Genomic DNA, 24,337 nt, shown 5'->3' on the forward strand with positions numbered 1-24,337 from the left:
TCTTCCTCTCGTCCTCCCTCCTTCTCCTCGGCTTCTGTCCCTCCCTCTTCCTCTGTCTCGCTCCTCTTCCTCCTCATCTACCTCTCCTTCCTTTTCTGCTCTTCCTCCTCCATCTCCTGCCCACTTCTCTTCATGTTGCATGATGGTGATGATTTGTTTCAACCTGGAGTAAAATGAGAAATCTAGTAAGGGTTCAGACCACAGTGAGACACAAAACTACAGCTACGAAGAATATAAGCGAGTGGGGCATTAAACATGTCTCATAATCTCATATTAAACACCTCATGGTGAGTGTATTTTTGAGGTAAACATTTCAGAAAAGATGTACCTATTTCTCAATTATAATTATACTGAGACTATTTCAAAAACACATCAGTATCAGCAGATGTTGGATGAATAATAATAATATTTTAGAATGGCTGCGTCCATATAATCCTTCAGTTTACATGTGCTCAGCAGCAGTTAGTCTTAATGTGCCTGTGGTTTGTAAACAGGCACAAAAATACACCTAAAATGTGTCAAATAAAGTATATGTTACACTAATATAGTAGCAGTGTAACACTTTTAGTAACAGTGGTGTATATCCACAGTCAGAAAACCAGCTGAAAGGGAAGAGGTACTTCTTTAAAATGTACATTCTCAGTCCCCGCCTTGATATCTCCTTTTCGGAGTTCCTGACAGAGGCGTCCGCGACCCTCGGCTGGTTCCCCCGCGGCTCTGCTCGGCTGTGCCCGCTCTCCCGTCGCCGGCCCCGGCCAGGCTGTCTCCTCCGCTCCGCTGGTTCGGTCTGCATAGCTCCGCTTCTCAACCGAGCTTAGTGAGCCTGGAAAATTTAACCGGACATTATTACGGACACACGACTTGTGTCTCATGAGCCGATCAAAGCGAGTGACAAAGACTGATGGAAATGTTTGACTTTCTTTGCTAATTCCACCCCGCATTTTAACATTTCCCCGCTTTTGAATGGTAGTCTGGGGCCATTTAATTCATTTTTATGTGAAGTGACTTTGGCGACAGACAGCAGAGGTTGTTTTGGTGCCAGGGGAGACTGCCTGGTTGCTTGGCTGCCGGTGTTGCCTTGTCAGCAGATGCACTCAAACCCTCACATGACGCGAAAGCGATCTCCGTTTACAAACCTTCCTTGTAAATACTGACTTTAGTATTGTCAGAGTAAGATACGTCTTCAAACAAAACGTACGACTATCCACGAATCATTTGCATCAACTTTCCCATTCGGCATCAGTCAAACACACTACGGACCGCTTATTCCCATTTATTTTGAACTTTTATAATTCACAATCTTTACTGTCCAAAGCGCAAAGCGACGGGCGGCGTTCAACAAGTGTCAACAAGGACCACCTTTTGCTCACATTTAAGAGCTGTTTGGCGGATCCTACGTATGCCGAATTTACCGGACAGCCCCAACGATTCGCTGAAGGAGTCAACCTTTTCTTCTAAAAGGTCTACATTTTTGTTAATCAACAAACACTACCGGAGTCTTACATTTTGTGAATAGAATTTTGTTTCCATACGAAATGCAGCCCGAACAAAGACCCTTTTCAGGGTAAATATTCAACATTAACGTCTTCGTTTGCTCCAAACCAACTTTAGCCAGTATGAGACGCTCTAACCCTCCTATGTAAATTACAACATTAATGAGAAAACATGGAAGCAGCTCGTATAGGCACTTTTACAGACACTTACTTCAACGTTTGATGAGGAGTGGTTTGAATCTGACGCCATCTTTAGCGTCCATACGTCGTTTCCACATGGAATCTGGATTGGCTGGATGGCCGGCCAATGGTGACCGTCCATTCTGCTGCGTCATTTCCTTCTTTCTTTCTTGCCAGGTGTGAGTCACAATCGGGTTCGCTGGCCAGGTGTGTGTGTGTGTGTGTGTGTGTGTGTGTGTGTGTGTGTGTGTGTGTGTGTGTGTGTGTGTGTGTGTGTGTGTGTGTGTGTGTGTACACAGGGAACGTCGACTCCGGTTTCTGGTGGCTCTCGGTGTGCTTAGGCACGGTAGCAGTAACAATAACGGAGACACACACACACACACACACACACAAACGAGGACAACAAAGCTCAATAAACACATAAACATATGACTCTTATGTACAAGGCAGCGGGTGAAACAAATGTTCACCTTGTCTGTATAAAAGCCAACCAGTCGCTGAAGTTGTAAACAAGGAAACAAGTGGTGCAGGTCTGGAGGGAGCGCCGGGACTAATATTAAGTGGGTCATGTAATAAGTTACTACTGAACTAATGGATCTGAATCCTTATTGGGTTCCTTCTGAGAGTATATCATGACTATCTAGTCATGATAAAGTCATGTATTTTTAAATGTTATTGTTGTCCTTATTATTATTATTATTGATGACAGGGAGGATGATGAATATGATGATACAATTACAAGGATATACAGACATTTGTAACAATTTAAATGTAGGTGAGGAAGTTGTTTTTTTTCCAGCTTCCTTTCCAGCACAGTAATTGATTTATTTATTGATTGATTGATATATGGCGTGCCTTTGTGTTATTTTGATCTTGGTTTATTGCTTTACTGTGATATTATTATTTTTGTATTGTATTTGTCGTTTGTGCAGTGTTGTCGGTGTCATGATTTTATCCGGGTATTCCATTTCCTTTTATCCTCTTATCTATGTCTGCGTTTTTATTTTCCTCTCCCTCTGAAGTACTTGGGTCAACCTTTGCTGTTTTTAAAAGTGCTCTATAAATAAAATATGAACGTACAGAAACGTAAGCTAGGGGGCAGTATGAGCTGTTTACACCGGTAGCGGCTGCATAAGGCAGCGTAGAAGGAGAGAGAAAGCAACAGACATGGCGGCGTCCCCAGAACACGTTGAAACCGCATCCACAGCAGCAGAAATGGACAAAACAGAAGCCCCAGGAACCTCCAGAGACTGGGAAACCTCAGACTCAGACTCAGACTCAGAGCCAGGTCAGGACCCGGACCCTGATCCTGATGAGGACGAGGACGGAGGCGAGCCTCCCGCGCCGAAGATCCGAGACACCCCGGAGGACATCCGACTGGAGGCGATCGCCAACACGGTGGCGCTGCACCCGAGCCGAGACCTCCTGGTCTGCGGGGACGTGGACGGGGACGTGTACGCCTTCTCTTACTCGTGCACGGAGGGGGAGAACCGGGAGCTGTGGTCGTCCGGACACCACCTGAAGTCCTGCCGCCAGGTGCGCTTCTCCGCGGACGGACTGAATCTCTACAGCGTGTCCCGGGACAAGGCCATCCACATGCTGGACGTGGAGAGGGGGCAGCTGGTCACCAGGATACGCGGGGCGCACGGGGCTCCTATCAACAGTCTGCTGCTGGTGGACGAAAACATCCTGGCGACGGGAGACGACGGAGGCACCTTGAAGGTCCGGACAGGAAGTATTTATCCTCATTTAAAAACTGTGTCCCCGCTGTTAATACCAAGCTGTATTCAAACACAGCAAACTCACCAGTGAACCCTTACACGAGTGTGTCTGCCTGGCCATCACACATTTTGTACCCAAGTGTAAGGACTTGGTTACACAACAAACGTGCCACTTCTCCCATTAATACAGAAACATGTTCCGTGTACAAGGTTCTGGGGTTTCTAGAACTAAAATGTGACATTCTTAACTCCAATCTTCCTGGACCTCTAACACGGTGGAAATTGTACTAGTTTTATTTGAGCACCCCTGGTCGAAGATGTACTTTGTATGAGCTAAGCTCGTCCTTTAATGGTTTGAGTTGGTCTTTTAATGGTCTGCGCTGATGTTTTGAGGATCTAAGATTTTATTATTGGTCTAAAATGGTCTTTTGAATGTCTGAGCATGTTTCTCAGTGGCTAAGCTGGTCTTTGCTGGTCAAGCTGGAGTTTTGATGGTGTAATCTGGTGTTGTGGTAATCACAGATAGTCTAATAAAGGCTAAGCTGGTTTTAAATGGTCCAAGTGTGTCTTTTGATGGTCCAAAGCTGAGGTTTTTGGTCAAAATGTTGACGGCGATGAAATTTTAATGATATGATCAATACGCCATGTTACAATTTCACCAGAATTTGATTGAGGATGACTCTAAATTCTCACCCAGCCAAATCTACACTTATCTTTTTTCGATTATGGTCATTATTCAAGTTCTACAATCTTGGAGGCCAAGTTGGCCAGATAGGTAATTCAAGCTTCTCAGCCATCAGAAGGAAAAAACCAAAATAATGCAGAAAATCTTCCATAGACTGGTCCAGGAACCATCATCGTGGTTCATGATGACTGCATCACTTTGAACCTTTTAGGATGGTTAAAGGTGTTTTTGTTCAGTCTACGTCCATTTACATTCCTATTGAAATTGACTTGTAGTGATTATTGGCTGAAAATTTTCCATCCCTAAGCTGTAACTTTCTCATTTTGTGTGTGTGTGTGTGTGGGTGTGTTTCTTTCTGAAGGTGTGGGATATGAGGAAAGGGACGGCGATTATGGACCTGAAACACCATGAGGATTACATCGGTGGCATCGCTGTGGACCAGGCCAAGAGGATCCTTCTCACTGCCAGGTAATACCAGTTTCCACGAGAACCTTGTTTACTGTGACGATTATTTTACGTCATGGCTGACAATCTCCAAAGCATGCCATCAGTTTTAAGATTGATTTTCATTTCTCCTAGGCAGCGATTGTGTTCTGGTCATTTCAGAATGCTATGAAAATCGACATGCAAACAGGGACTGTTTTCAAGTGTTAAAAACTCCCCCGCTATATGGAGCTTTCAACAGTCTACGCCAGTAGTCAAAGCATGTTTCTCAAGGGCTAAGCTGGTCTTTGGTGGTCCGACGTGGTCTTTTGACAATCTATGCTGGTTTCATAATGGTTCAAGCTGGTGTTCTGATAGTGTAAGATGGTCTAATGATAATCACAGACAGTCTCTTAGAGGGTAAGCTATTTTTAAATGGTCCAAACTGGTCTTTGACTGTCCAGAATCATCTTATAATGGTCCAAGTTCATTATTTGATGGTTCAGACTGATATTTTTGATGATTTAAGCTTGTCGATTTTGTAAAATTACCAAAAGTTGACTGTTAGTAGCCTTCAGTATCGGCCATGAAATAGCAAACTTTTTCACTGAATTCACATCCATGCCTGGTCATTGATTGTCCTTTAGCACACCCAAAAGCAAGGTTTTTCAAAATGGTCTACTTTAATCGAAGCTCACCTTTGATCTCCTGTGATCTGATACAGCGGTGATGGTACCATGGGCGTGTTCAACATCAAGAAGCGGCGCTTCGAGCTGCTTTCGGAATACCAGAGTGGTGATCTGACCTCAGTGACGCTGATGAAGCGGGGGAGGAAGGTGGTTTGCGGGTCCAGCGAGGGGACCATCTACATCTTCAACTGGAATGGCTTCGGGGCCACCAGCGACCGCTTCGCTGTCAAGGCTGAGTCGGTGGACTGCATTGTCCCCATCACCGACAACATCATGTGCACCGCCTCCATGGACGGGTACATTCGGTGAGTCGGGTTATCATTGGCTGTTTTTGAAAGCTTACTTCCAGGGTCCAACACCTTTGCCTTTCAACTTCAAATTGAAGTAAAATTTGTTTTTGGACAAACTGACTGCTGCGTTGGCCACTTACCTTTGGAGGTTATTATTGTTATATCCACTCTTTAGTATTTTCTTATTTATTATTTCTTGTTTTCTTATTTCTTTTGACTTTTGTCCCCGCTGGCCACCAATCTCAGACCAGTTAGCCTAATGTGTTGCCTATTAGTTTGCCCTGGACCTCTTTCTATGATGCTTTGATGTTTCTCACCACATGGCAAGTTACTAACATGTTATATTATGATAGTAAAGTTGTGTCTGTCCTCCATCAGAGCCATCAACCTCCTTCCCAACCGGGTTATCGGCTGCATCGGGCAGCACGTCGGCGAACCCATTGAAGAGCTTGCCAAGTCCCGTGACTCCCGTTTCCTGGCCAGCTGCGCCCACGACCAACTCATCAAGTTCTGGGACATTTCCAGTTTACCCAACACAACTGTCAACGAATACCGCAAGAGGAAGAAGAAAGACGGACGAATGAAATCTCTCACCAAGAAAGCCCTTGGAGACAATGACTTCTTCGCAGGACTTGTAGAGGAAACAGAGAAGAAGGAAGAAGAAGAGGAGGAAGAGGAGGAGGATGATAGTGATAGCGACAGTGGGAGCGATTAAAAAGCTTTTTCACTTAGTTTCATGATTGTCGATACCGTGCCTTTGGACAGTTTAGTCCTAAATAAGTTAATACAAGGGTCTGCTGTTTGGCCAAGGCTGTCATCCGAAGTGCCTCACAATGTCTGGAGTATGAACATTATCATGGATGGCATTGTGGCAAACATCAGTAGGTACTGAACTTCCAATCCCGGCAGTGTTGGGGCCACATTTTAGACAGGACTTTGACCTTGGAACAAACCACCATTGGTGACTTTCTGTTTGCAGATGGAAATGTGATTTTACAAACACAAATGTGGTGGGATAAACAGCGAATGTCCCAGAAGGGTAAACGCTCTTTACTTCAAAAATGTTCATGCATAAGGACTGTTGATGAACCAAATATTATAACAAATGATCAGACACTAAAACACTTGGAAATAATAACTATGTAATGTTAAGGCTGGGTTTCAAAACCTGTGCTTTCTTGGTACACACTGAATTGTTTTTGTAAAACCTAGCGTTGAAAATTGTCAAGTTCCAAAAGCTGCCCTAGAAAGCCTGGTCAGATTCATTATCTTATTTACTTATTATTTTAACAGACATTTACTGTTATAAATCAGCATTTGGCAAAAAGGTTGATTTATGCTAAGGCTGTTTTCAGCTGCTTGTGTTTAAACAACATTTGAGAATATTGGATTCTTTAAAAAATGGGTTTTTTTGGGGGGGTTCCTAAATTTGGGGAGGGGGGAGTGTTGTTTTGGTATCAGCACCAAAAGTCTGGTATATTGTATTGACAAATTTCATGATGCCCAGCCCTATGTAATGCTAACAGGCAGAGAGAGACGTTCAGGTAGCATTGTGAGCCTGTAAGCTATCTACAGTATATCTAGTAAATTCCTGGTAAATTTGTTTAAAAATATATTTGTATTGAATTAATTTAACTGACTAATTGCTTTTTTTTTGTGTATACATTGTTTAAATATGTTGTTTCTAAAATGTGAAAAGGGGGGAAGAATTTGAGTTTAAAGAGTACTATACATGTATTAATTTAGCATTTTCACATATTGCATTTTCATTTGCTATAAAAATGAAAATTGATGAACTTGCATAGATTTGAAACTAGCTTGAAAGTACTGATGGGGAACACTTTTTGGTTCAATCCCATATACATCAAATTGCTTGTTTTAAATTTTAGTCTTGATATTGACATTTTGTCAGTTTAACACTGGTTGTTAAGAAACTTTCATTTAAACTGTATTTTTTTTTTTTTTTTACAGTTGAAAAGAAAATACATAAACTTTAGACTTGATACCACTGAAATCTCTATACATGCAGTATTTATGATACTGCAATAATGATGAGAAAATTTTTTACTTTTTCGTAACATTTTATTCACTGAGCAATCATTCGATTATTAAAGAAAATAATTGTCAGATGTGATTGATGATCAAAATAATTGCTGGTTTCAGCCTTTCAGTTCTCCTATGATGGAATAATATGACTTTGCTTGAATTTTCTATGCATCAATTACTGGACACACAGAAAAAGATTAAAGCGATGTAGGACTTAAAAACTACTAATATGGAGGACTCGCCCTGGTCGGTATCATACTGCAGTGGTGCAAATTTATGACAAATTTGTGATTATTCAACCTATGTAGACCCAGATGATATGGAGTGACCCCGGGGCTTTGGGGGGCCTCTGAGCAGTTGTCCGCTTTGCCTGTTTAGTGAACCAGCCTTGAAATTTTGGGTTATTTGCTCACAAATTAAAAAAAAATAAAAAAAGATACTACCGTTTCCCTGCGATGGTGCGGTCGATCTCCCCTCCCTTGCCTCTCTGGTTGGTATGGTCCAAACGCAGGCGGGAAAGCATTGGTGGTCACGTGACACTAACAAATTGGGCAACATGGAGACGAGAAGGAGAGCGTAGTGACAAGAAGCCAAATGTTGTAGCCAGGAAACACCGAGGTGTTGGTTTTCTCAGGATTGTCGCTCGGTATTCGGTAAGTTTACGTATTTTTCTCCTGTTAAACCAGTAACTAACAAAGCTAACGCTGAGCTGAGATTTTAATCCTCCCACTAGAGCTGACGGCCGGCTAGCTGAGCTAGCCCCTGTGCTAACTTGCTTGTATTTGTAAACAGTGAGAGCCAACATGTTACTAACAACGAAACTGCTGAGATAATGCGTCAGATTATGTCACTTATGTCACAAATAGTTGTGAACGACCTCTTTTTAAGGGTAATTTCGATGATTTAATTGACAGCGCACTGTGTGGTCATATCAGCGCGACAAGCAACAGTCAAGTGTGACTTGTGTCAAATAAACAGTGAAATCATAATTTACTTAAAAAAAAGAGCAGTGTTGAGTTTCACTTGCTATAACATTAATATAACATTAGTAAATTACTACGATTGTGTGTAAAGTCTTTATTTTAACAGAATAACAACTGCTGGACTTTCAGATTAATTTATATTAAAAAGTGTATTTATTCAGTCCACAGTGAAATAATTCTACCTAACAGAACTGGGGCAGATTATCATCATTATGTAAAGATGTATGTTAATGTGCTAGGTCTGCAACAATTATTTTCCTCATCGATTAATCGTTTAGTGGATGAGACGAGAAAAATTGCTGGAAAATGTCACTGAGCTGAAGTCGACATCTTCAAATGTCTTGTTTAGTTTGACGAAAAGTCCAAAAAACCCCAAAAATTAAATTTACAGGAATATATGACAAAGAAAAGCAACAAATACTCTCTTTTGGGAGGCTGAGAACTGCAAATATTTGGCATTTATTTTTCCTTTTAAAAATCACTAAAATGCTCCTTAGCTGATCAAAACAGATCGACATCTGAATACCTTGGGCTGTTGGATATTATAACAGGCATTTTTCACTATTTGACGCTTTATAGACAAAACATACAATCGATTTATTAAAGACAATAATCAGCAGATTAATTGATAATGAAAATAATTGTTAAATGCAGGCCTAATATTAACATTAACACAAAATTAACAACTCAGTTCTGGGTAACTTAATCACGAGGATGCACGACATTAGCTTCTTGGCCTCTTGGAGTCTAAATGACTCCTCTGTTTTCTTTCAGGCTGTTTTCAGCTGAGCGTGTGAGGCAGGCCGACCTGTACGGAGGTTACTGCTTCTGTTCCCTCTGTCTGATCGAGCTTTGAAGCAGCGAGATGCCGGGGAAAAACAGCGACATCTTCAAACCAGGAGACCTGGTGTTCGCCAAGATGAAGGGCTTCCCTCACTGGCCTGCCAGGGTACGCATTAAATTAAAACGCATACACACTACAAATACAGTGTACAACGAAACTGAGAAACCCCTGCGCAATATCGCTACAATCTTAAAAAATGAAAAGAAAAACAAAAGTTGAAGTGAATGGTATTTGATCTTACGTATAATTGAAAATAAACAAGTCCGATTACAGGTTAGACTGAAAATAAAGGCCCCAAAGTCCGACCTCACTGGAACGAAAGCCCGTTTTTCAAGTGATCGCTGCAACAAAAGTAATGACACCTGTAATTTCAAATTAAGGCTAATTGCATGAATAACGTTATAAAAGAACCTGTGAATGTCACAGTTCTCACTTATGGCCTGCGTTGTGTCTCATCCAACGTGGCTCTGTGTGGTAAGGAACCAACTGAACAATAAGAAACCAGACTTCACAAAGTTGGGAGATGGTACAGGAGCATCAGTAGGTTACTGAACATGAAACGCAGCTGCAGCAGTGGTTAGGAGGTACAGGAAGAGCCGTGACACCAATAACAGAAGGCGCTGGGGCCGTCGTTTGAAAAATGAGACCACACAGAGTTCACTATTTATACAACCTTGCATTGAAAAACAGACGGGTCAGAGCTTCTGACTTGGCACAAGGATTCTCTGTAGAAACTGGTGTTTCAGTGACGGATCAGACAGTGAGAAGGACACGGCAGGAAGTCCACCTCTACGGGCGGAGGCCAAGAAGAAAACCACTGCTCACAGAACTGCAGAAGCCAAAGCCAAAGAACATGAGAAGAAGTCTGATGGATGTTAGCAGCAGGTTCTTTGGTCTGATGAAACCAAAATAAACCAGTCTGGATCAGATGGGGTCCGGCATGTTTGGTGTGGACCTGGCCAGGACTACCACAGTGACCGCATAGTGCCGACCGTGACACGTGGAGGTGGGAGTGTGCTCATATAGGGCTGCATGAGTTCAAAAGGTGCAGGGGAGATGACTATAGATGGCTGGAAAGAAAGAAACTCCCAGTCTCAAGACGCTCAGCAGGAGAGGAATAGCCAACATGACAATGATGCCAAACACACCGCAACAATCACACAAGGGTTTGTATAGAAGAAAACAACCTGAAAATGACATGAACGCATATGTCCCAATAGACATATGCGATAGAACACATTTGGGGTATTTGAAAGCAGAAGGTAGAACAACAAAACCACTCCAGCAAAGAGCAGCTGAAATGAAGATTTGTGTTAGACTGGTATCACCACACCAAGGAGGATCGAATCTGTCATCAAAAATAAAGGCGGACACGCTAGATATTAATTAAAAAAAAAAAAATGAATGGGATCTCACTAATTCAGGGTGTGCTGACTTTTGTTGTATCTGGTTCTTTTAATATGGACCTTTCATTGTCGTTGAGTTAGTCAAACATTTCTGTTGGCTTCATTCTTCTTGGTTTTTGGCTAAAAATAAATGAAACTTAACATTTTAGTGATGTATCTGGATGGAGTTGTTTTGTATTTAATGTAACGCTTCTGTGTGTGCGTTCAGATCTGTAAGTCAGACGACGGATACAAGAAGCGAGTCCCAGTCTTCTTTTTCGGGACCCATCAGATGTACGTACACACAGCTGCCAATCAGTTAGATCATTTATATATAAGAGAATATTGACAGCATTGATTGAACTGTGATTAATCTTTCGCTCCGCAGAGGTCACCTCCCTCCAGAGAACATCGTCCCTTACGTTGGTAACAAGATGAAGTACGGCAGCGGCGTTCGCATCAAAGGCTTCACCGAGGGCATGTGGGAGATCCAGAACACACCTGGAGTCGGGAGTAAAGTCAAAGTCAGTGTCTCTAACTCTCGGATAACAGCATAGGTATTAATTTATGACCATGTTTCATATGCCATGGTCATAAGTTGATTTCCTTTCCCCTCAGTCGCAGTGGCACTAATTCAGAATAACAATTAAAAACAATTAATAATAATAATAAAAAATAAGTTGAGGCGATTATAATGAGATACACCACGAGTCAATAGACATTTGTTAACGTAGCTTTTTTTCTGTGCTGTTTATGATGTATCAACGATCATTTTCATTTTTAAATTCATTATTTCAGTTAATTGTTTTAGTTTATAAAATGTCACAAGGCAGTGAAAAATGTCAGTCCCAACAACAACAAAGATTTTCAGTTAACTGTTATATAAAACAGACAGAAGCAGCAAATCAGCACTAACGTTTATACTGACGTCATGTTGTTTCATTATTTACTTTACTACATTTATTTATCTGGGACCATGTACAAGAAGAGCTGCATGGTGCCAGATTTAGCTGATAGCCAGTTTCTATCTGCATTCCCCAGGCAGGCCAACACAATACAACAAGTACAGTAATATAAATACAAGTTCAAGTCACTAAACAATAAATACTAGTATCTCCCTCCCTAACCATCAGCTTTCTCTTTAGTAGGTAAGCTTGAAAAATCTCGTACAATCCAATACAACAGCTCAGCCTTAAATTTCACCTTCAAAAAGATTAAAAACGTTCAGTTTTGTGTTTTGTCGGTGGGGTATTCATCTAGCTTTTCGTTTATTACTGAGGTTGTAGTTTGCAGTGGTGCTGAACTGGCCTATATTATCCTGGGAAGTGTTTCTAATGTTTTTCTACCTCATTTAGAAACAAAAAGAGGGAAGAACATTAGAAACACCGCTCAATATAATGTAATACAGCTCAACAACACCACTAACTATGACAATAATAATAACATTTACTGCAGTAGAATCAACTCCCTGAAACTTTTTAACAAAAACTGGCCTGTATAAACTTCGTAAAGGAAGAATATGTGGCAGAGCTGTTGTAGTGGATTGCTTTATATTTTGTAGGTGTACCTAATAAAGTGGTCAGACTGCATATCATTATTGTAACAGACACGGGATAATAATAATACCACATCAATGTTTATTGATCCTCTGTAAAATTGTATGCTAATGAGGGCATGAATTAATTTTTCTTCTTTGCTGTTCAAAGTAATGATTCTATGCAAGTTGTAATTAAAAACGAGATGCTGAAGATTTTGGAAAACAGTTCTTTTTGTTTTGTTTTTTTTTTTTTTTGCTATAACACGATGTGTTTGAGAAAAACTTGACTTATTACAGATAAGTAACAAGAAACATCAGTACACAAATACCAAAATATACTTGTGTCACCATTACAGAGTTTGTCCACCTGAAAGCAGGTGGATTTTATCACCGTAAAATATTACACTCAGCATGTGTCTTTGTCACAATTCTTTAAAAAAAACAAAAACAAATCTACAGGATCTATATAAAGCTTGTTTCATTTGTATATGTTTGAAAATTGCTATCGGATGTGTTGTCATCTGAATTGTATCAGTGTATATTATATAATATCATTATCAGTTGTGCTATAACATGAAACTGTGAAATGGAACACAGCGTCACACATATGAAGCTGCAAATTATTGGTATTTTTACTTGATAAGTCAAAGATTAATGCCCCCCCCCCTTTTTTTTTTTTTTTTTAAATTTTGTCTGTTCCGTGTGTTCGATTAATTTACTAATTTTTTGGTTCTGTTGTTTCCTCAGGTATCAGCAAAGGCCAACACACTGACTCCACCTGCTAAACCCACTTCTGAACCTAAAACAACAAATGACAAAGTTAAAAGTACCCCCACCACTTCAAGTCCCGGTAAAACGGAGCCTGTTAAGCCAGATAGTAAACCAGCTGCTGGCAGAAGTCCTCCAAGCAAAGCTGCAAGTAAAACAGAAACTGCCGCTGCTGCTGCTAAAATTCCTACGAGAGCTTCATTAAGATCTGCTGCTGAGAAAACAACAGAGTCCAAACAGACCTCCGAAAAGGCTTCGACTTCAAAAGATGTCACGGCTGCAGACACTTCAGAGACCACAGCGACTACAAGAAGCAAAAAGGCTGAGTCAAAAGCAGCAAAAAGCACTGATCCACCTGCAGGAGGGAGTAGAGGTAAAAATGCTACGAGTAGCGCTTCTGCAGGGAGTGAAAAGGAGGTAAGTGTTAACCTGAACCTAAATTAAATGCAGCCTGTCGTTTTTATGTGTCAGCTTTTCTCAGGGTCGATCTGAATATCTAACTCTGTGCCAGAAAGTGAAAACATGTGATTCAACTGTTGCCCTTTTGCTCTAAGAATCTACTTTTAAAAACAATTTTTGGTTTGTTTTCCCAATGACGACCTAAGAATCGCTGGTAAAGATTTGACAAATTGGCAAATAGAGAAGGGGACAATGTGGTGATTGAATTTTTGTGGTGGCTTCTGTTCCAGTTTTTGAGTCTCTCCAGCAGCAGTTGAAATACGTCTAATTCACGCTAAATGTGCACAAGTAATTGAAGGGATGTTATAGAAGAATATAATATTTGTTGCCTTTAACTTCATCTGAATCTCCTGCTGTGATAAGATAAAGAGTTCTGCCTGTATCTCATCATCAGTTCAGAATTTAGCCTGTTTCAGTCTGGTACTCATCCACATTTTAATACAATTAATAATACACACAACAACACAACTATTTCAGTCAACTTTTTGCCAGATTTTAACCGCGACATTTGCTTTAAAGATTCATGCAAAGTATTTCTTTGCCAATAAAGCAATATGCCAGATGTTCAATACTGGACTCATTGATCAATATTGTCTGGGTTGCTGGGACCTCTTAAGGGGGATTTGGGGGTGGCAACCCTGGCCCACAGAGGCCACAGAGGGAAAAAAAGAGGTTGAATTTGCATCTTAAAAGAACATATTCTGGTGGAAAAAAAGAGATTTAATTATTACTGATCCCTTGATCAAACTGGCCTGTGGAAATTAAATACATGATGCATACATAACCTTGTTTTTGTCTCCTTAGACAACGGCAAACATGGCGAAAACAAAAACTCCCTCCAAAGCCTCTGTGAAGGAAAATGCTCCTGACACAGAGCAGCAGACGCCTGCTGCAGACGCCACAGGCAGTAAAACCTCCACTGAAACAACCACAAGCAAAGTTACTGCTGAGAAGGAAACTCCAAGCAACATCAAAGCCCCGATGAAGGCAACAGACTCCAGACCAGCCTCCGAAAAAGCTGACACGGATCCTGCAGAGGCTGCCGCCAGAAGTCCTGCCACTACCAGGAGAAAAACAGCAGGGTCCAAGGTAACTACACTGCTAGTGATCCATCTGCAGGGGGTCTCCTTGTAAAGATAATAGCACTGTAAGTTTAGCATAGAATAGGAAAGAGGTCGGAAGGATGGACGGGTAGACGTGGACAGACGGGATCAACAGTGCAGTCAGTAGCACCATTAAGTTGTGCAGTAGAAGGCTATTGGTATGTGACACCCACAAAAGAAAGAATTCAAGAGGAGGCTTTCAACGAATACAAAATATTTTCTTAGCATCAGTAAGATGAGCCGACATGGTCATGGTCACCAGAGATGGACGGAAGACTCGATGACTTGAGGATAAAGACGGAGGGAGATAAAAGTGTCTGGCTTTGCTCTAATTCTTTGTTTGTTTGGTTTTTCAGGCCGTTGCTGAGCAGCACAAAAAGAGGACACCTGCTGTGACAACTCCAGGTAACCAACACACACACACGCAGTGGCTTCAGAAAGTGTTCAGACCCCTTCACTTATTGCACACTTGTGTTATGGGTTTAATTTTAAATGGACGAAATTGCCATTTTTGCCCATCAATCTACGCTCAGTAATCCACGATGATGAAGTGAAAACATGTTTTTAAAAATTCTTGCACATTAATTAAAAATCTAAAACTGAAATCTCTCATTTACAAAAGTATTCAGCACTTTGTAGAAGCACCTTTGGCAGCAGTTACAGCCTCGAGTCTTGGTGAGTCTCTACAAGCTTTGTGTTTGAGAGTTTCTCAAATTCTGTTTGTTCCTGGCAGATTGAATGGGAAGCACTGGTCTGAATACTTTCTGAAACCACTGTACATACTGCTAATAATCACTTCTCTTTACAGTGCATTCTCCATGCAGTAGTTAAAACTGTCTTTTTCCAACAGCCAGTAAGAAACTGAAGACCGCAGAACCAGAGTCTGCTCCGACACAAACGTCCAAGAACAACAGAGGACAGAGAGACCAGAAGGCGGAGAAGGACGAAAAGGAGTCATCGGAGAGTCAAGGAGTCAAGAGGAAGAGAGAAGAGAAGGATGAAGAGGAGGCGCAAAAGAAAACAAAAGAGAAGACAACAGAGGAGAAAACGGAAGAGAAGAAGTCATCAGCGAGCCAAGGAGCAAAAAGAAAGGAAGAGGAGAAAGTAGAGGAGAAGAAACAGAAGAAAACAAAGCAGGATGACGGTGTAGAGGGAAAGAAAGACGTGATGTCAAACGAGAAAACCGAAGACAAGAAGTCAGCAGAGACTCAAGGGATGAAGACAAGGAGAGCTGAGAAGGAGGAGGAGAAGAGAACAAAACAGGATGAGAACGAAGGAACGAAAGAGGAGAGGACAAGGAGAGAAACGAGGTCAGAGAGTGAGGGAACCAAGAGGACGAGAGAAAAGGAGGCACAGCAGAAAACAAAGCAGGATGTTGCAGAAGGAAAGGAAGAAGAGACGACAAGAAGAGAGCAGGGCCAAGGAACAAAGAGGAAGAGACAGGAGAAGAAAGAGAAGGAGGTGCCAAAGAAAATAAAGGTGTGGATGAAGATTGAAAGTGTGGAAGGGAAGAAGAAAAGGAAGAAGAAAAAGACAGAGCAGGAGAAGACTGGAGAAAAGTCAGAGATAGGAGAGATGAAGGCAAGGAATGCAGAGAAAGAGGAACAGAATGAGAAGAAAACAAAGGATGCAGGAGAGGAGGAAAAAATAGAAGACATGACAAGCAGAGAGGAGGGGCAAGGAACAAAGAGGAAGAGAGCGAAAGAGCTGCAGAAGAAAACAAAACAGGATGAAGGCGTGGAAGGAAAGAAAGAAGAGATGAAGAAGAAGATGACAGAGGAGGAGAAAACTGGAGAAAAGTCAGGGAGAGGAAGGAAAAGGACGAGGAGAGCAGAGAAAGAGGAACTGATGGAGAAGAAAACAAAGGATGCAGGAGAGGAGGGAGAAATAGAGACGATGACAGAAGAGGAGAAAGATGGAAAAGCAACAGAGGAAAAGGAAGAAGAAAAGGAGAAAGAAGTCAGTTTTGCGGATGAGGAGGTAAAACTGCTTTTAAGTCTAACACTGATGTAGTTTTGAAAAAGATTTCTGATAATGACCCAATCTGGGCTCGAAACTTTGGTTTCCTAACTTAATAAAATACATTTTTTGAAGGGGATGTTTTACAGTGTTAAGAGTGTTTCAACACAATAATGATGTAAAAATATCTGGAATTTATAATATGTAAATATATAATGGTCTTGACTGTTATGAATCTGTAAAACTAGCACTGCAACTAACAATTATTTAGATTATTGATTAATCTGCCAATGGTTTTCTCAATTAGTTATTCAGTCTGAAACAATTCAAAAATTTGTGAAAAGTGCCATTCAAAAATAAAATAATACATAATTAAAACCTTGAGTCTTAGCTTGAGAAACACATTTCTTTGCATATGTTGAAATGTATTCTTTTTTTGTTTTTGTTTTGTTTTTTTTATGTGCAGCGACAGCGCCGCCTGGCAGCCAAGAGGGAGAGTTTGTTGAAATCTTTGAGAGGTCTGCTGAAGGCCGGGAGAGGAGGGAAGAGGAGGGAGACGACGAAGAGCACTCAGTGAGGAAAAACACACACATGGATCAGTTTAAGGAAGCCTGTTAGACGAAGCGTTATATGTTTATTTTCTGTTCTTATCAGGAAAGCCGGGAATGGAGCAAAGAAGAAGATCGAGGTCAAAAAGACACTAAGTCAGAAGCTGCGTGCGAAAGAATCAACCGTCACCAAAGTGACGAGCAAGAAATCGGATGTCAAAGTCGTCATCAGCAGGAAAATCACTGGAAAGACAGTGATACAGAAGAAGAAGCAGCAGGAAGACAAGATGGTTAAAAAGACAACAGAGATCACACAGACAGAAGAAGAAGTAGAAAAGGACGAGATAAAGCCGTCCAGCCAAAAGATTACAGCAGGAAAGAGAAAGAAGGTAAAGAAGGTTGGACAGAAGGCAAAGAGCGACAAAACCACGAGTCAAACAACGGATGAAGTGGAGACAAAAGAAAAGGAAATTGGGCAGAAGAACGAAGAAAAAAGGACGACTGAGGAAAAGAAAAACGAGGGAGTGAAAGAGAGAAAGGGAGAGGATAAGAAGAGCGATGAAACAAAGCAGCAGAAAGACGAAGAAAAGAAGGACGAGAGAAAAATAATTGGAAAGATTGTGAAAGCGACGACCGGACAGGGAGCGAAGGTTCAGGTGAAGACGATCATGGGAGGAACGGCAGCAGCTGCAACAGTGGAGGAGGAAAAGAAGAAGAAAGAGGAAAAGACGAGCAGAGAGGAGAAGATGGATGGCAAAAAGGTAGAGGAGAAGAAAAAGTGCTTAGAAAAAGTGAAGGAGACAGAGAAAGAGAAGAAATCTGAAGATAAAAAGATGGATAAAAGCGCAGAGGTTGAGAGGAAGACTGACAGAATGATAGTGGTGACGGAGGACAAAAAGGACAAGAACAGAACAGAGGTAGAGAGTAAGAAGAAGGGCAAGGACGAAGAGGAGAAACGAAAGAAGAGCTGTGAAGGTGAGACAACACCAAAAAAGAACGAAGAAGAGCAGAAAGCGCAGAAAGTGACTTCGAAATTGCAGCAGAAAAACGAAACCGAGGTGGGAAAAATGACAACAAGAGAACAGAAGAAAAGAGAGGAAAGGAGTGAAAAACCTGACGAGTCGCAGGACAAGAAAGACGACAAAACTATGGCAGATCAAACAAAGAAAATGGAAGAGACAAATGCGCAGAAGAAGAGTGTGGAAGAGAAGAAAAATGACCAAGTGAAAACAGAGAGAGCAGAGAAGTCGGCAGAGACACCAGAAGCCGAGTCAAAAACCGACAAAGAAGCAAAACTGGAGAAAACAAGTGCAGAAGAGGAAAGTAAACCAAAGCGTGATTCGTCAAATGGAGGGAAGGTGGAGCAGGTACAACCGGAGGAAAAGCAGCAGAAGAAGAGTTCAACCATGACGCTGACGGACTCGACTCTGCACAGAATCCATGGAGACATCAGGATTTCTCTCAAGACTGACAACCCAGTAAGCGACAAACTCACTAACATACGGTATTCTGTTTAATTAACATTTGTTATGAGAGAATCAAATGACTACATGTATGTAAAAGTGATGAGGTGCAGTGGTTGTCACCAACTCTGCAGGTTTACGAAGCTTTGTGGCCTCATTTAGCTCCTAGTTTTGGTTTTACAGCACATTTACTGTCTCATTCAGTCTCAGATGTCTTCTTTAAACAAGCAGAGTTTAAAAACTCCAATGTCCACTACCTGCTCAGCAGCAAACAGCAGACAGACCCAGTCAGAGACCAGCTGGTGAACATAGTGGAGCATTTAGCAGCTAAAGAGCCAGATGTTCCCCTCAGGAGCTGGTGGAGACCAAAACCAGAGCTAAAAGAGAGGGAGTTCTGGACACAAACACCACATAAAACTGCTGGATGTGGAAGTAGGTAGGAAGGTGTTAGGACTGTTCAGCTGTGAGCTTTTTTTTTTTTTTTTTTAATGGTACATTGTCTGCTTGTGCTGCCTTTGTTGCCACATTGCAACCAGCTGTCTGGATACCAGGAAACTGGTGGCATCAGTGTGTATCGCGTCGCCCGCAACACGATCCTAAAACAGGGACCCACTTGTAAAATCATTACTCCACAGCTACAGGTCAAAAACCCAGTTTATCTTTTTCAGCTTTAAATATCTTCTCGACCTGTCGGAGCTCGTTTCCCACTTTAATTACTGATGATAATTCCTCCTGCATTTATCTGTTATATCTTCGTTTCTTTCTCTCTGTCTTCCAGGACATCAGTAAGTGTCTGATGGCTTTGGATCAGCTCAGTATGGTTTATGTGACGTCTCAACACGTCCAGAGACACAGTGAGCTCGTTGCCACACTGAGAAAGGTACAGGTTACAGGCACACCACCCGAGAGCTGCAACGATTAATCAATTAACTGATTGGTTGATCGAAAGAAAATGAATCGGCAGCTATTTTGGTTATGGGATGATCTTTTAAATAAATTTCAAAGCGGAAATGTTAAACATTAGATGGTTCCAGGATATCAAATGTGAAAATTTACCACTTTTCTTGGTCTTACATTACAGTAAAGTGTATGTCTTTGGATTGTGGACTGTTGTTCTCTGTTTTCCACTGTTTTCTGGTGTTTTTACAGATGAATCGATTAAACGAGAAAATTATCGGCAGATTAATCAATAATGAAACTTACCTACACGATTAATAGTTGTAAAACCACAAAACTCCCATACCAGTAAACATCCTGCATTTAAAATGTTACATCACTAAAAGTATAAACAAAATGTACTTAGAGTATCAAAAGTAAAAGTACTTCTTAGGCAGCAGAGTGTCCCATCAGTGTCATATCAATATTACTGATGTAGCATTTCAAAGTTGTAGCAGGTCAATATAAAGCTGTTTTTAACCGTCTTATATGCGACTATATTATTATGTTATATTTGATTTACTGTATAACAATGCATCATGTTGTAGAGTTTTTACACTTTTCATTTTTATAGTTTATCATAGGTACAAAATTTCATTTGCCTACAAATATAAAATTTAAATACCAATTGTATTAAAGTACTGTAATGTGTGTATTTTTACATGCCTTTTTTTTTGTGTGTGTGTGTAGATGCGGAACTATAGAGCGAACCAGGCCATCATGGACAAGGCCTCCATGCTGTACAACCGCTTCAAAAACGCCTTCCTGGTGGGGGAAGGGGAGGAGGTGGTGAGCGCCACCTTCCTGCGCTCGCTGCTGGACGAGAAGGAGCGGGAGGAGGCTCAGAGGGTGGAGCTCTGCAGGGAGAGGCTGAGGAGGGAGGAGGTGCTGCAGGAGGTGAAGAGACGCATGGGACAGGTGAAGGAGAGGAGGAGGACTGACGGAGGAGGGGAGGAAGAGGAGGGGAGAGAGGCTGAGAGAGGAGAGGGCAAGGGGGAGAAGCTGGAGGAGGAGGTGCAGAAGGAAGACGATGAAACATAGGGTAACTATAAGAACCTCATGATTTATATTTTGCTGCTGTAAGTGAATGTTGTGAGTTATATATTGGAGATGGTAACGCTGGGCGGTATATCGACTTTTCAACGCATATCGATACTGAGTATTTTCAAACGAGATATAGGATGAGACTGAAACAGTTTGTGTGCGTTACGTAATCCGCTTTGATCTGTAGAACCAAAAAGTCCCATCTTAGGTACATCTTCCATTAGACGCCTTATTTCACTCTTCTCAAACCCGCTCATTTTCGGCCACACACCTGTGTGAGTTCTGTGCGCTGCAGTAACTGAGCGGGGACTGGAGGCGTCTCTGCGCCTGGTCCCCTCGCTAGCGCCCACCAATAGTCTGCACGTCAGGCATTGAGGGAACATCGGGAACTACAGTAAGCCTGCGTGTGAGGGGGTTTAAGGGTCATCTGTAAACTGAAGCTGCAGAGAATAACCTGAGTTGCGCTCTTCCCCCTCTGAACTGCATGGGTCTCTGCGTGCGCATCGGTCACAAGTCGCGCCGCCCACCACCACACGCAAATTCTCCCCCTGTGGGAAACACCGGCTAGGCCGCTTTTTATTTAATGTGGGCTGTTTAGTTTTTATAATTTTTCATTTACGTGTTTTGCAGCAGTTTATTTACAAACAGGGAAGGAATCCCCGTCTTTTCATTTTATTTTTTAATAAAGGTGCTTGTGACATGTCGCATGTAATTAATTCATAGTTATTATTTTTAATTCTTAAATTAAAATGTTTATGTGGCATTTTTCTTTCTGTATTATGGATTGACTTATTATCATAAATTACAAAAATAGTAAAAATGTGCAGAAATTATTTGTTTTACTAATTAAAATAAATATATTAATCATGATTGTTGTTTATTATTATTTGTTATGAATCATGCCAAGTTTATAAAAATAGATATTTTGTAATATATTGGAATTTTTTTATTTTTTATAAAGACAGCTTTGTTTTTTGATTGTTTTTTTTGTTTTTATTTTTCTTCTTTCCTCTCTATGATGATGCTGATTGGCAGGTTGTGTCTTTATTTGTGTATTAATTGTGTTTTTTTCCCCACCTCCCCTCCCCCAGCTCCAGTGGACTCTTCCTTAAGGTTCAGTGTTCCTGAAGCTGCATGGACTGAACCAACTCCGTGCTGAGGGGTGTGGACCTGAAACGATCCCCCTAAATGGACAATAAGAATGTCCGCAACCATTTACCTCGTCACACACATTCATACACATCGGTTTGTTACCTGTACAGCTGCTGTTGCTTGTTTGCTGTTGTAAATGAGAGGGTGCTGTTAACATGGCTCGGGTGAATTGTCACACCTGAGCAGGTACAGTTTGTTTATCTGGCAGCCTGTTGTCGGTGTAGTTGGTCCTGACCAGATTATTTCTAAATGCGTTATATACCGACTCTTGAGAGAGACTCATATTTACCAGGACAGTGTTTATCTCTCTTCCACTAACAAACTTGTTTTTAATTTATGTTCAAATCAGTCACACAAGCATTACATCCATTAACCTTAACATTACCCTTAATCCATACCTGCCTTTTTTAAGATAACCTAACCTCAACCCTTCATTATCTTCCCCTATTAATCTTAACCCTAGCCCTGCTTCAGGGAGGTTTTGGTAGAAATGTTCAAACCTGGACAAATAAAACTGCACAGATAGAGGAAAGTGAGAATTTGTTTCTCAATGCTATTTGGGTGAATTGTACCTTTTTAATCCCTCAACATAACCTTAATCTACCTCTGCTAACTCTTTTCTGTTATGAGGAGGTACGTTGTCCTTCAGTTGGCTTTTATGTTATTTTTTAATGTTTCAGTATTGGTACTTGCGTGGCCATCACATCCTAATAAGACCTTGTGAAATCTGGTGTAAATTCACATGGTTCCTAACGCCTCTTTTTTTAGATTTTAAGGTTCTCTGTGTCGTCTCACATCCCTAGATTGTCTGAAAATAAACAAAGAGGCATGAGTACATTTAGAGTTAAAAATCTCCAACGTGTTTATCCTCTCCAGGGAGGATAGGAGAAGACGGGGCTGATGGGAAATGTAGTTTTATTTGGAATGTGCCTTTTTGTTTTTGTTTTTTTTAATTTGACGTCAGATTGATGTTAAATCGACACTCACAGCAGCTTTAAACCCCTAAATTACAGCATTATTATGGTTCTTGACATTACCTTGACATTAAAACTCGCGGGGGAGGACTCAGTGCCTTGCTCACGGACACCACAGCAGTACACGCATGTTCCGAGCTGCTTCGTGTTTTTATAAAGCTTTGTACAGGAAGATATTTTATTCTGTATTTTATTGTGACACGGTGAAATGTTTCTATTCTTTTTGTCTGCAGTTGTTACAGTTGTGTTTTAGGATGGCTGTTACTCACTCTGTTATGTAAATATGTAATTTTTACTTAAAATGTTTTTTAACACGACTGTTTTTAAAAGCTGACGTGAAATCTCAAGTCGGATTATTTCCCTCATTACAGAAGCGAGTTCAATCAATGATGACTCTTCTTTGTAAAGTTATGGCCGTGCTGTCAAATTATTTCCTTTTCTTGTAAAATTACAAGTTTACTCAAAAGGACTTTTTCTTTCTCCGTCACTTCATTCTCGATTAGTTCTTCTCAATCATTTTCTTGTAAAATTGTGACCTTACTCTCTAAAACATTAGGACTATTCCTCATAAAATTGCAACTTCACCTTGAAATAGTATGATTTTTTTTAATAATGGCTTTCTCCAGGAATATTGTCTTTTTCCTTTTTAAAAATGTTTCATAATTGTATTTCTTTTTATTCAAAAAAAATCTCTTTAAAAGACTTAAAACATTCATTTTTTAAAATTAGGACTTTATTCTTGAATTCTTTTTGAATCTAAATTGTGACTAGGTTCTAAAAATACGACTTTTTTGTATAAAATTTTGACCTTATTCTCTAAAAATTGGCTTTTTCTTGTAGAGTTACAAGTTGAATGTCAAAATTTGACTTTTCCTTGTGAACTTATAGTCTAGGAATATGACCTTCTCATGAAATTTCAACTTTATTTCAAAATATTATGACTTTCTTGTAAAATTACAACTATCAGTGTTTTGGATTTTTCTTTATTTAAAGAAAAAGCTCGATGATTCAAGACTTTATTCTCAATTATTCCTTAGATGACTTTGAAATATTGTGACATACAGGTAAAGTTAGAACTTTACTCTCCCAATCTTTTTTCTTGCAACATGCATGTGCGTTTGCCTAGATAAACTTAACACGACTCACAGACCCGCGTTGCCTCATTCAGAGGGGCGTGTGTTACTCCCACTGCCCTAACTGACGTAAACGGGGTGCACGACGCGACCCAAACATCTGTCCGCTGCCGCAGCTGCACCCGATGAACTACCGGCCGAGCGTCGTTATCATTTCATCCTAAAAAATTGTTTGACTTTTAAAATCGATACTCTTTTCCCTCAAAACGTGTGTTTTTCTCTGTAAAGCTGCAGCTTTGTTTTGGAAATGTTATGACTTGACTTCCTTTCAAAAATATTTGTATGTACGTTGAATAATAATCATTCTTTCTCAAAGTGGTTACATGAGCATGTCATGATGAATGGTTGTATATGTTGCATGATGATGGTCTAATTGAACGAACTGTCTGTCTCTGCCTCTCCCTCTCTTCCTGTTTTGGGGGGCGGGGAAACAGAAATATGTGACGTGTGTTTTCCCTTGGAGTGTGTGTGTGTGTGTGTGTGTGTGTGTGTGTGTGTAACGTAGACGGCTTGGGTTTTTTT

The 24,337-nt window shown here is 40.8% G+C and overlaps 2 protein-coding genes and 2 long non-coding RNA genes across 4 annotated transcripts; 3 read left to right on the plus strand and 1 right to left on the minus strand.

Moving 5' to 3' along the window:
• Positions 1–34: 34 nt before the first annotated feature.
• Positions 35–1,806, minus strand: LOC120797317. Its single transcript, XR_005708488.1, has 3 exons — positions 1,705–1,806; positions 636–823; positions 35–163 (listed from the first exon to the last, which is right to left on the minus strand). It is a non-coding gene; the product is annotated as an uncharacterized LOC120797317 (long non-coding RNA).
• Positions 1,807–2,840: 1,034 nt separating this feature from the next.
• Positions 2,841–6,895, plus strand: wdr55 (WD repeat domain 55). The gene is made up of 4 exons (XM_040140797.1): positions 2,841–3,395; positions 4,441–4,547; positions 5,227–5,496; positions 5,860–6,895. The coding sequence occupies exons 1-4, from the start codon at positions 2,841–2,843 to the stop codon at positions 6,194–6,196; spliced, it is 1,269 nt and encodes a 422-aa protein (XP_039996731.1). The 3' UTR covers positions 6,197–6,895.
• Positions 6,896–8,041: 1,146 nt separating this feature from the next.
• Positions 8,042–20,448, plus strand: LOC120797738 (golgin subfamily A member 6-like protein 22; the record flags this gene model as incomplete). The annotated part of the gene is made up of 13 exons (XM_040141585.1): positions 8,042–8,180; positions 9,285–9,459; positions 10,969–11,033; positions 11,128–11,263; positions 13,024–13,461; positions 14,308–14,592; positions 14,963–15,011; positions 15,457–16,187; positions 16,467–16,586; positions 17,032–17,138; positions 17,220–18,591; positions 19,355–19,456; positions 20,203–20,448. Coding segments are annotated over exons 2-13 (3,735 nt in total), but the record flags the coding sequence as incomplete, so codon positions are not given.
• Positions 20,449–20,489: 41 nt separating this feature from the next.
• Positions 20,490–23,016, plus strand: LOC120797320. Its single transcript, XR_005708492.1, has 2 exons — positions 20,490–20,554; positions 21,648–23,016. It is a non-coding gene; the product is annotated as an uncharacterized LOC120797320 (long non-coding RNA).
• The last annotated feature ends 1,321 nt before the right edge of the window (positions 23,017–24,337 follow it).

This window comes from Xiphias gladius, chromosome 12 (assembly GCF_016859285.1).
Source record: "Xiphias gladius isolate SHS-SW01 ecotype Sanya breed wild chromosome 12, ASM1685928v1, whole genome shotgun sequence".
NCBI classification, from domain to species: domain Eukaryota; kingdom Metazoa; phylum Chordata; class Actinopteri; order Istiophoriformes; family Xiphiidae; genus Xiphias; species Xiphias gladius.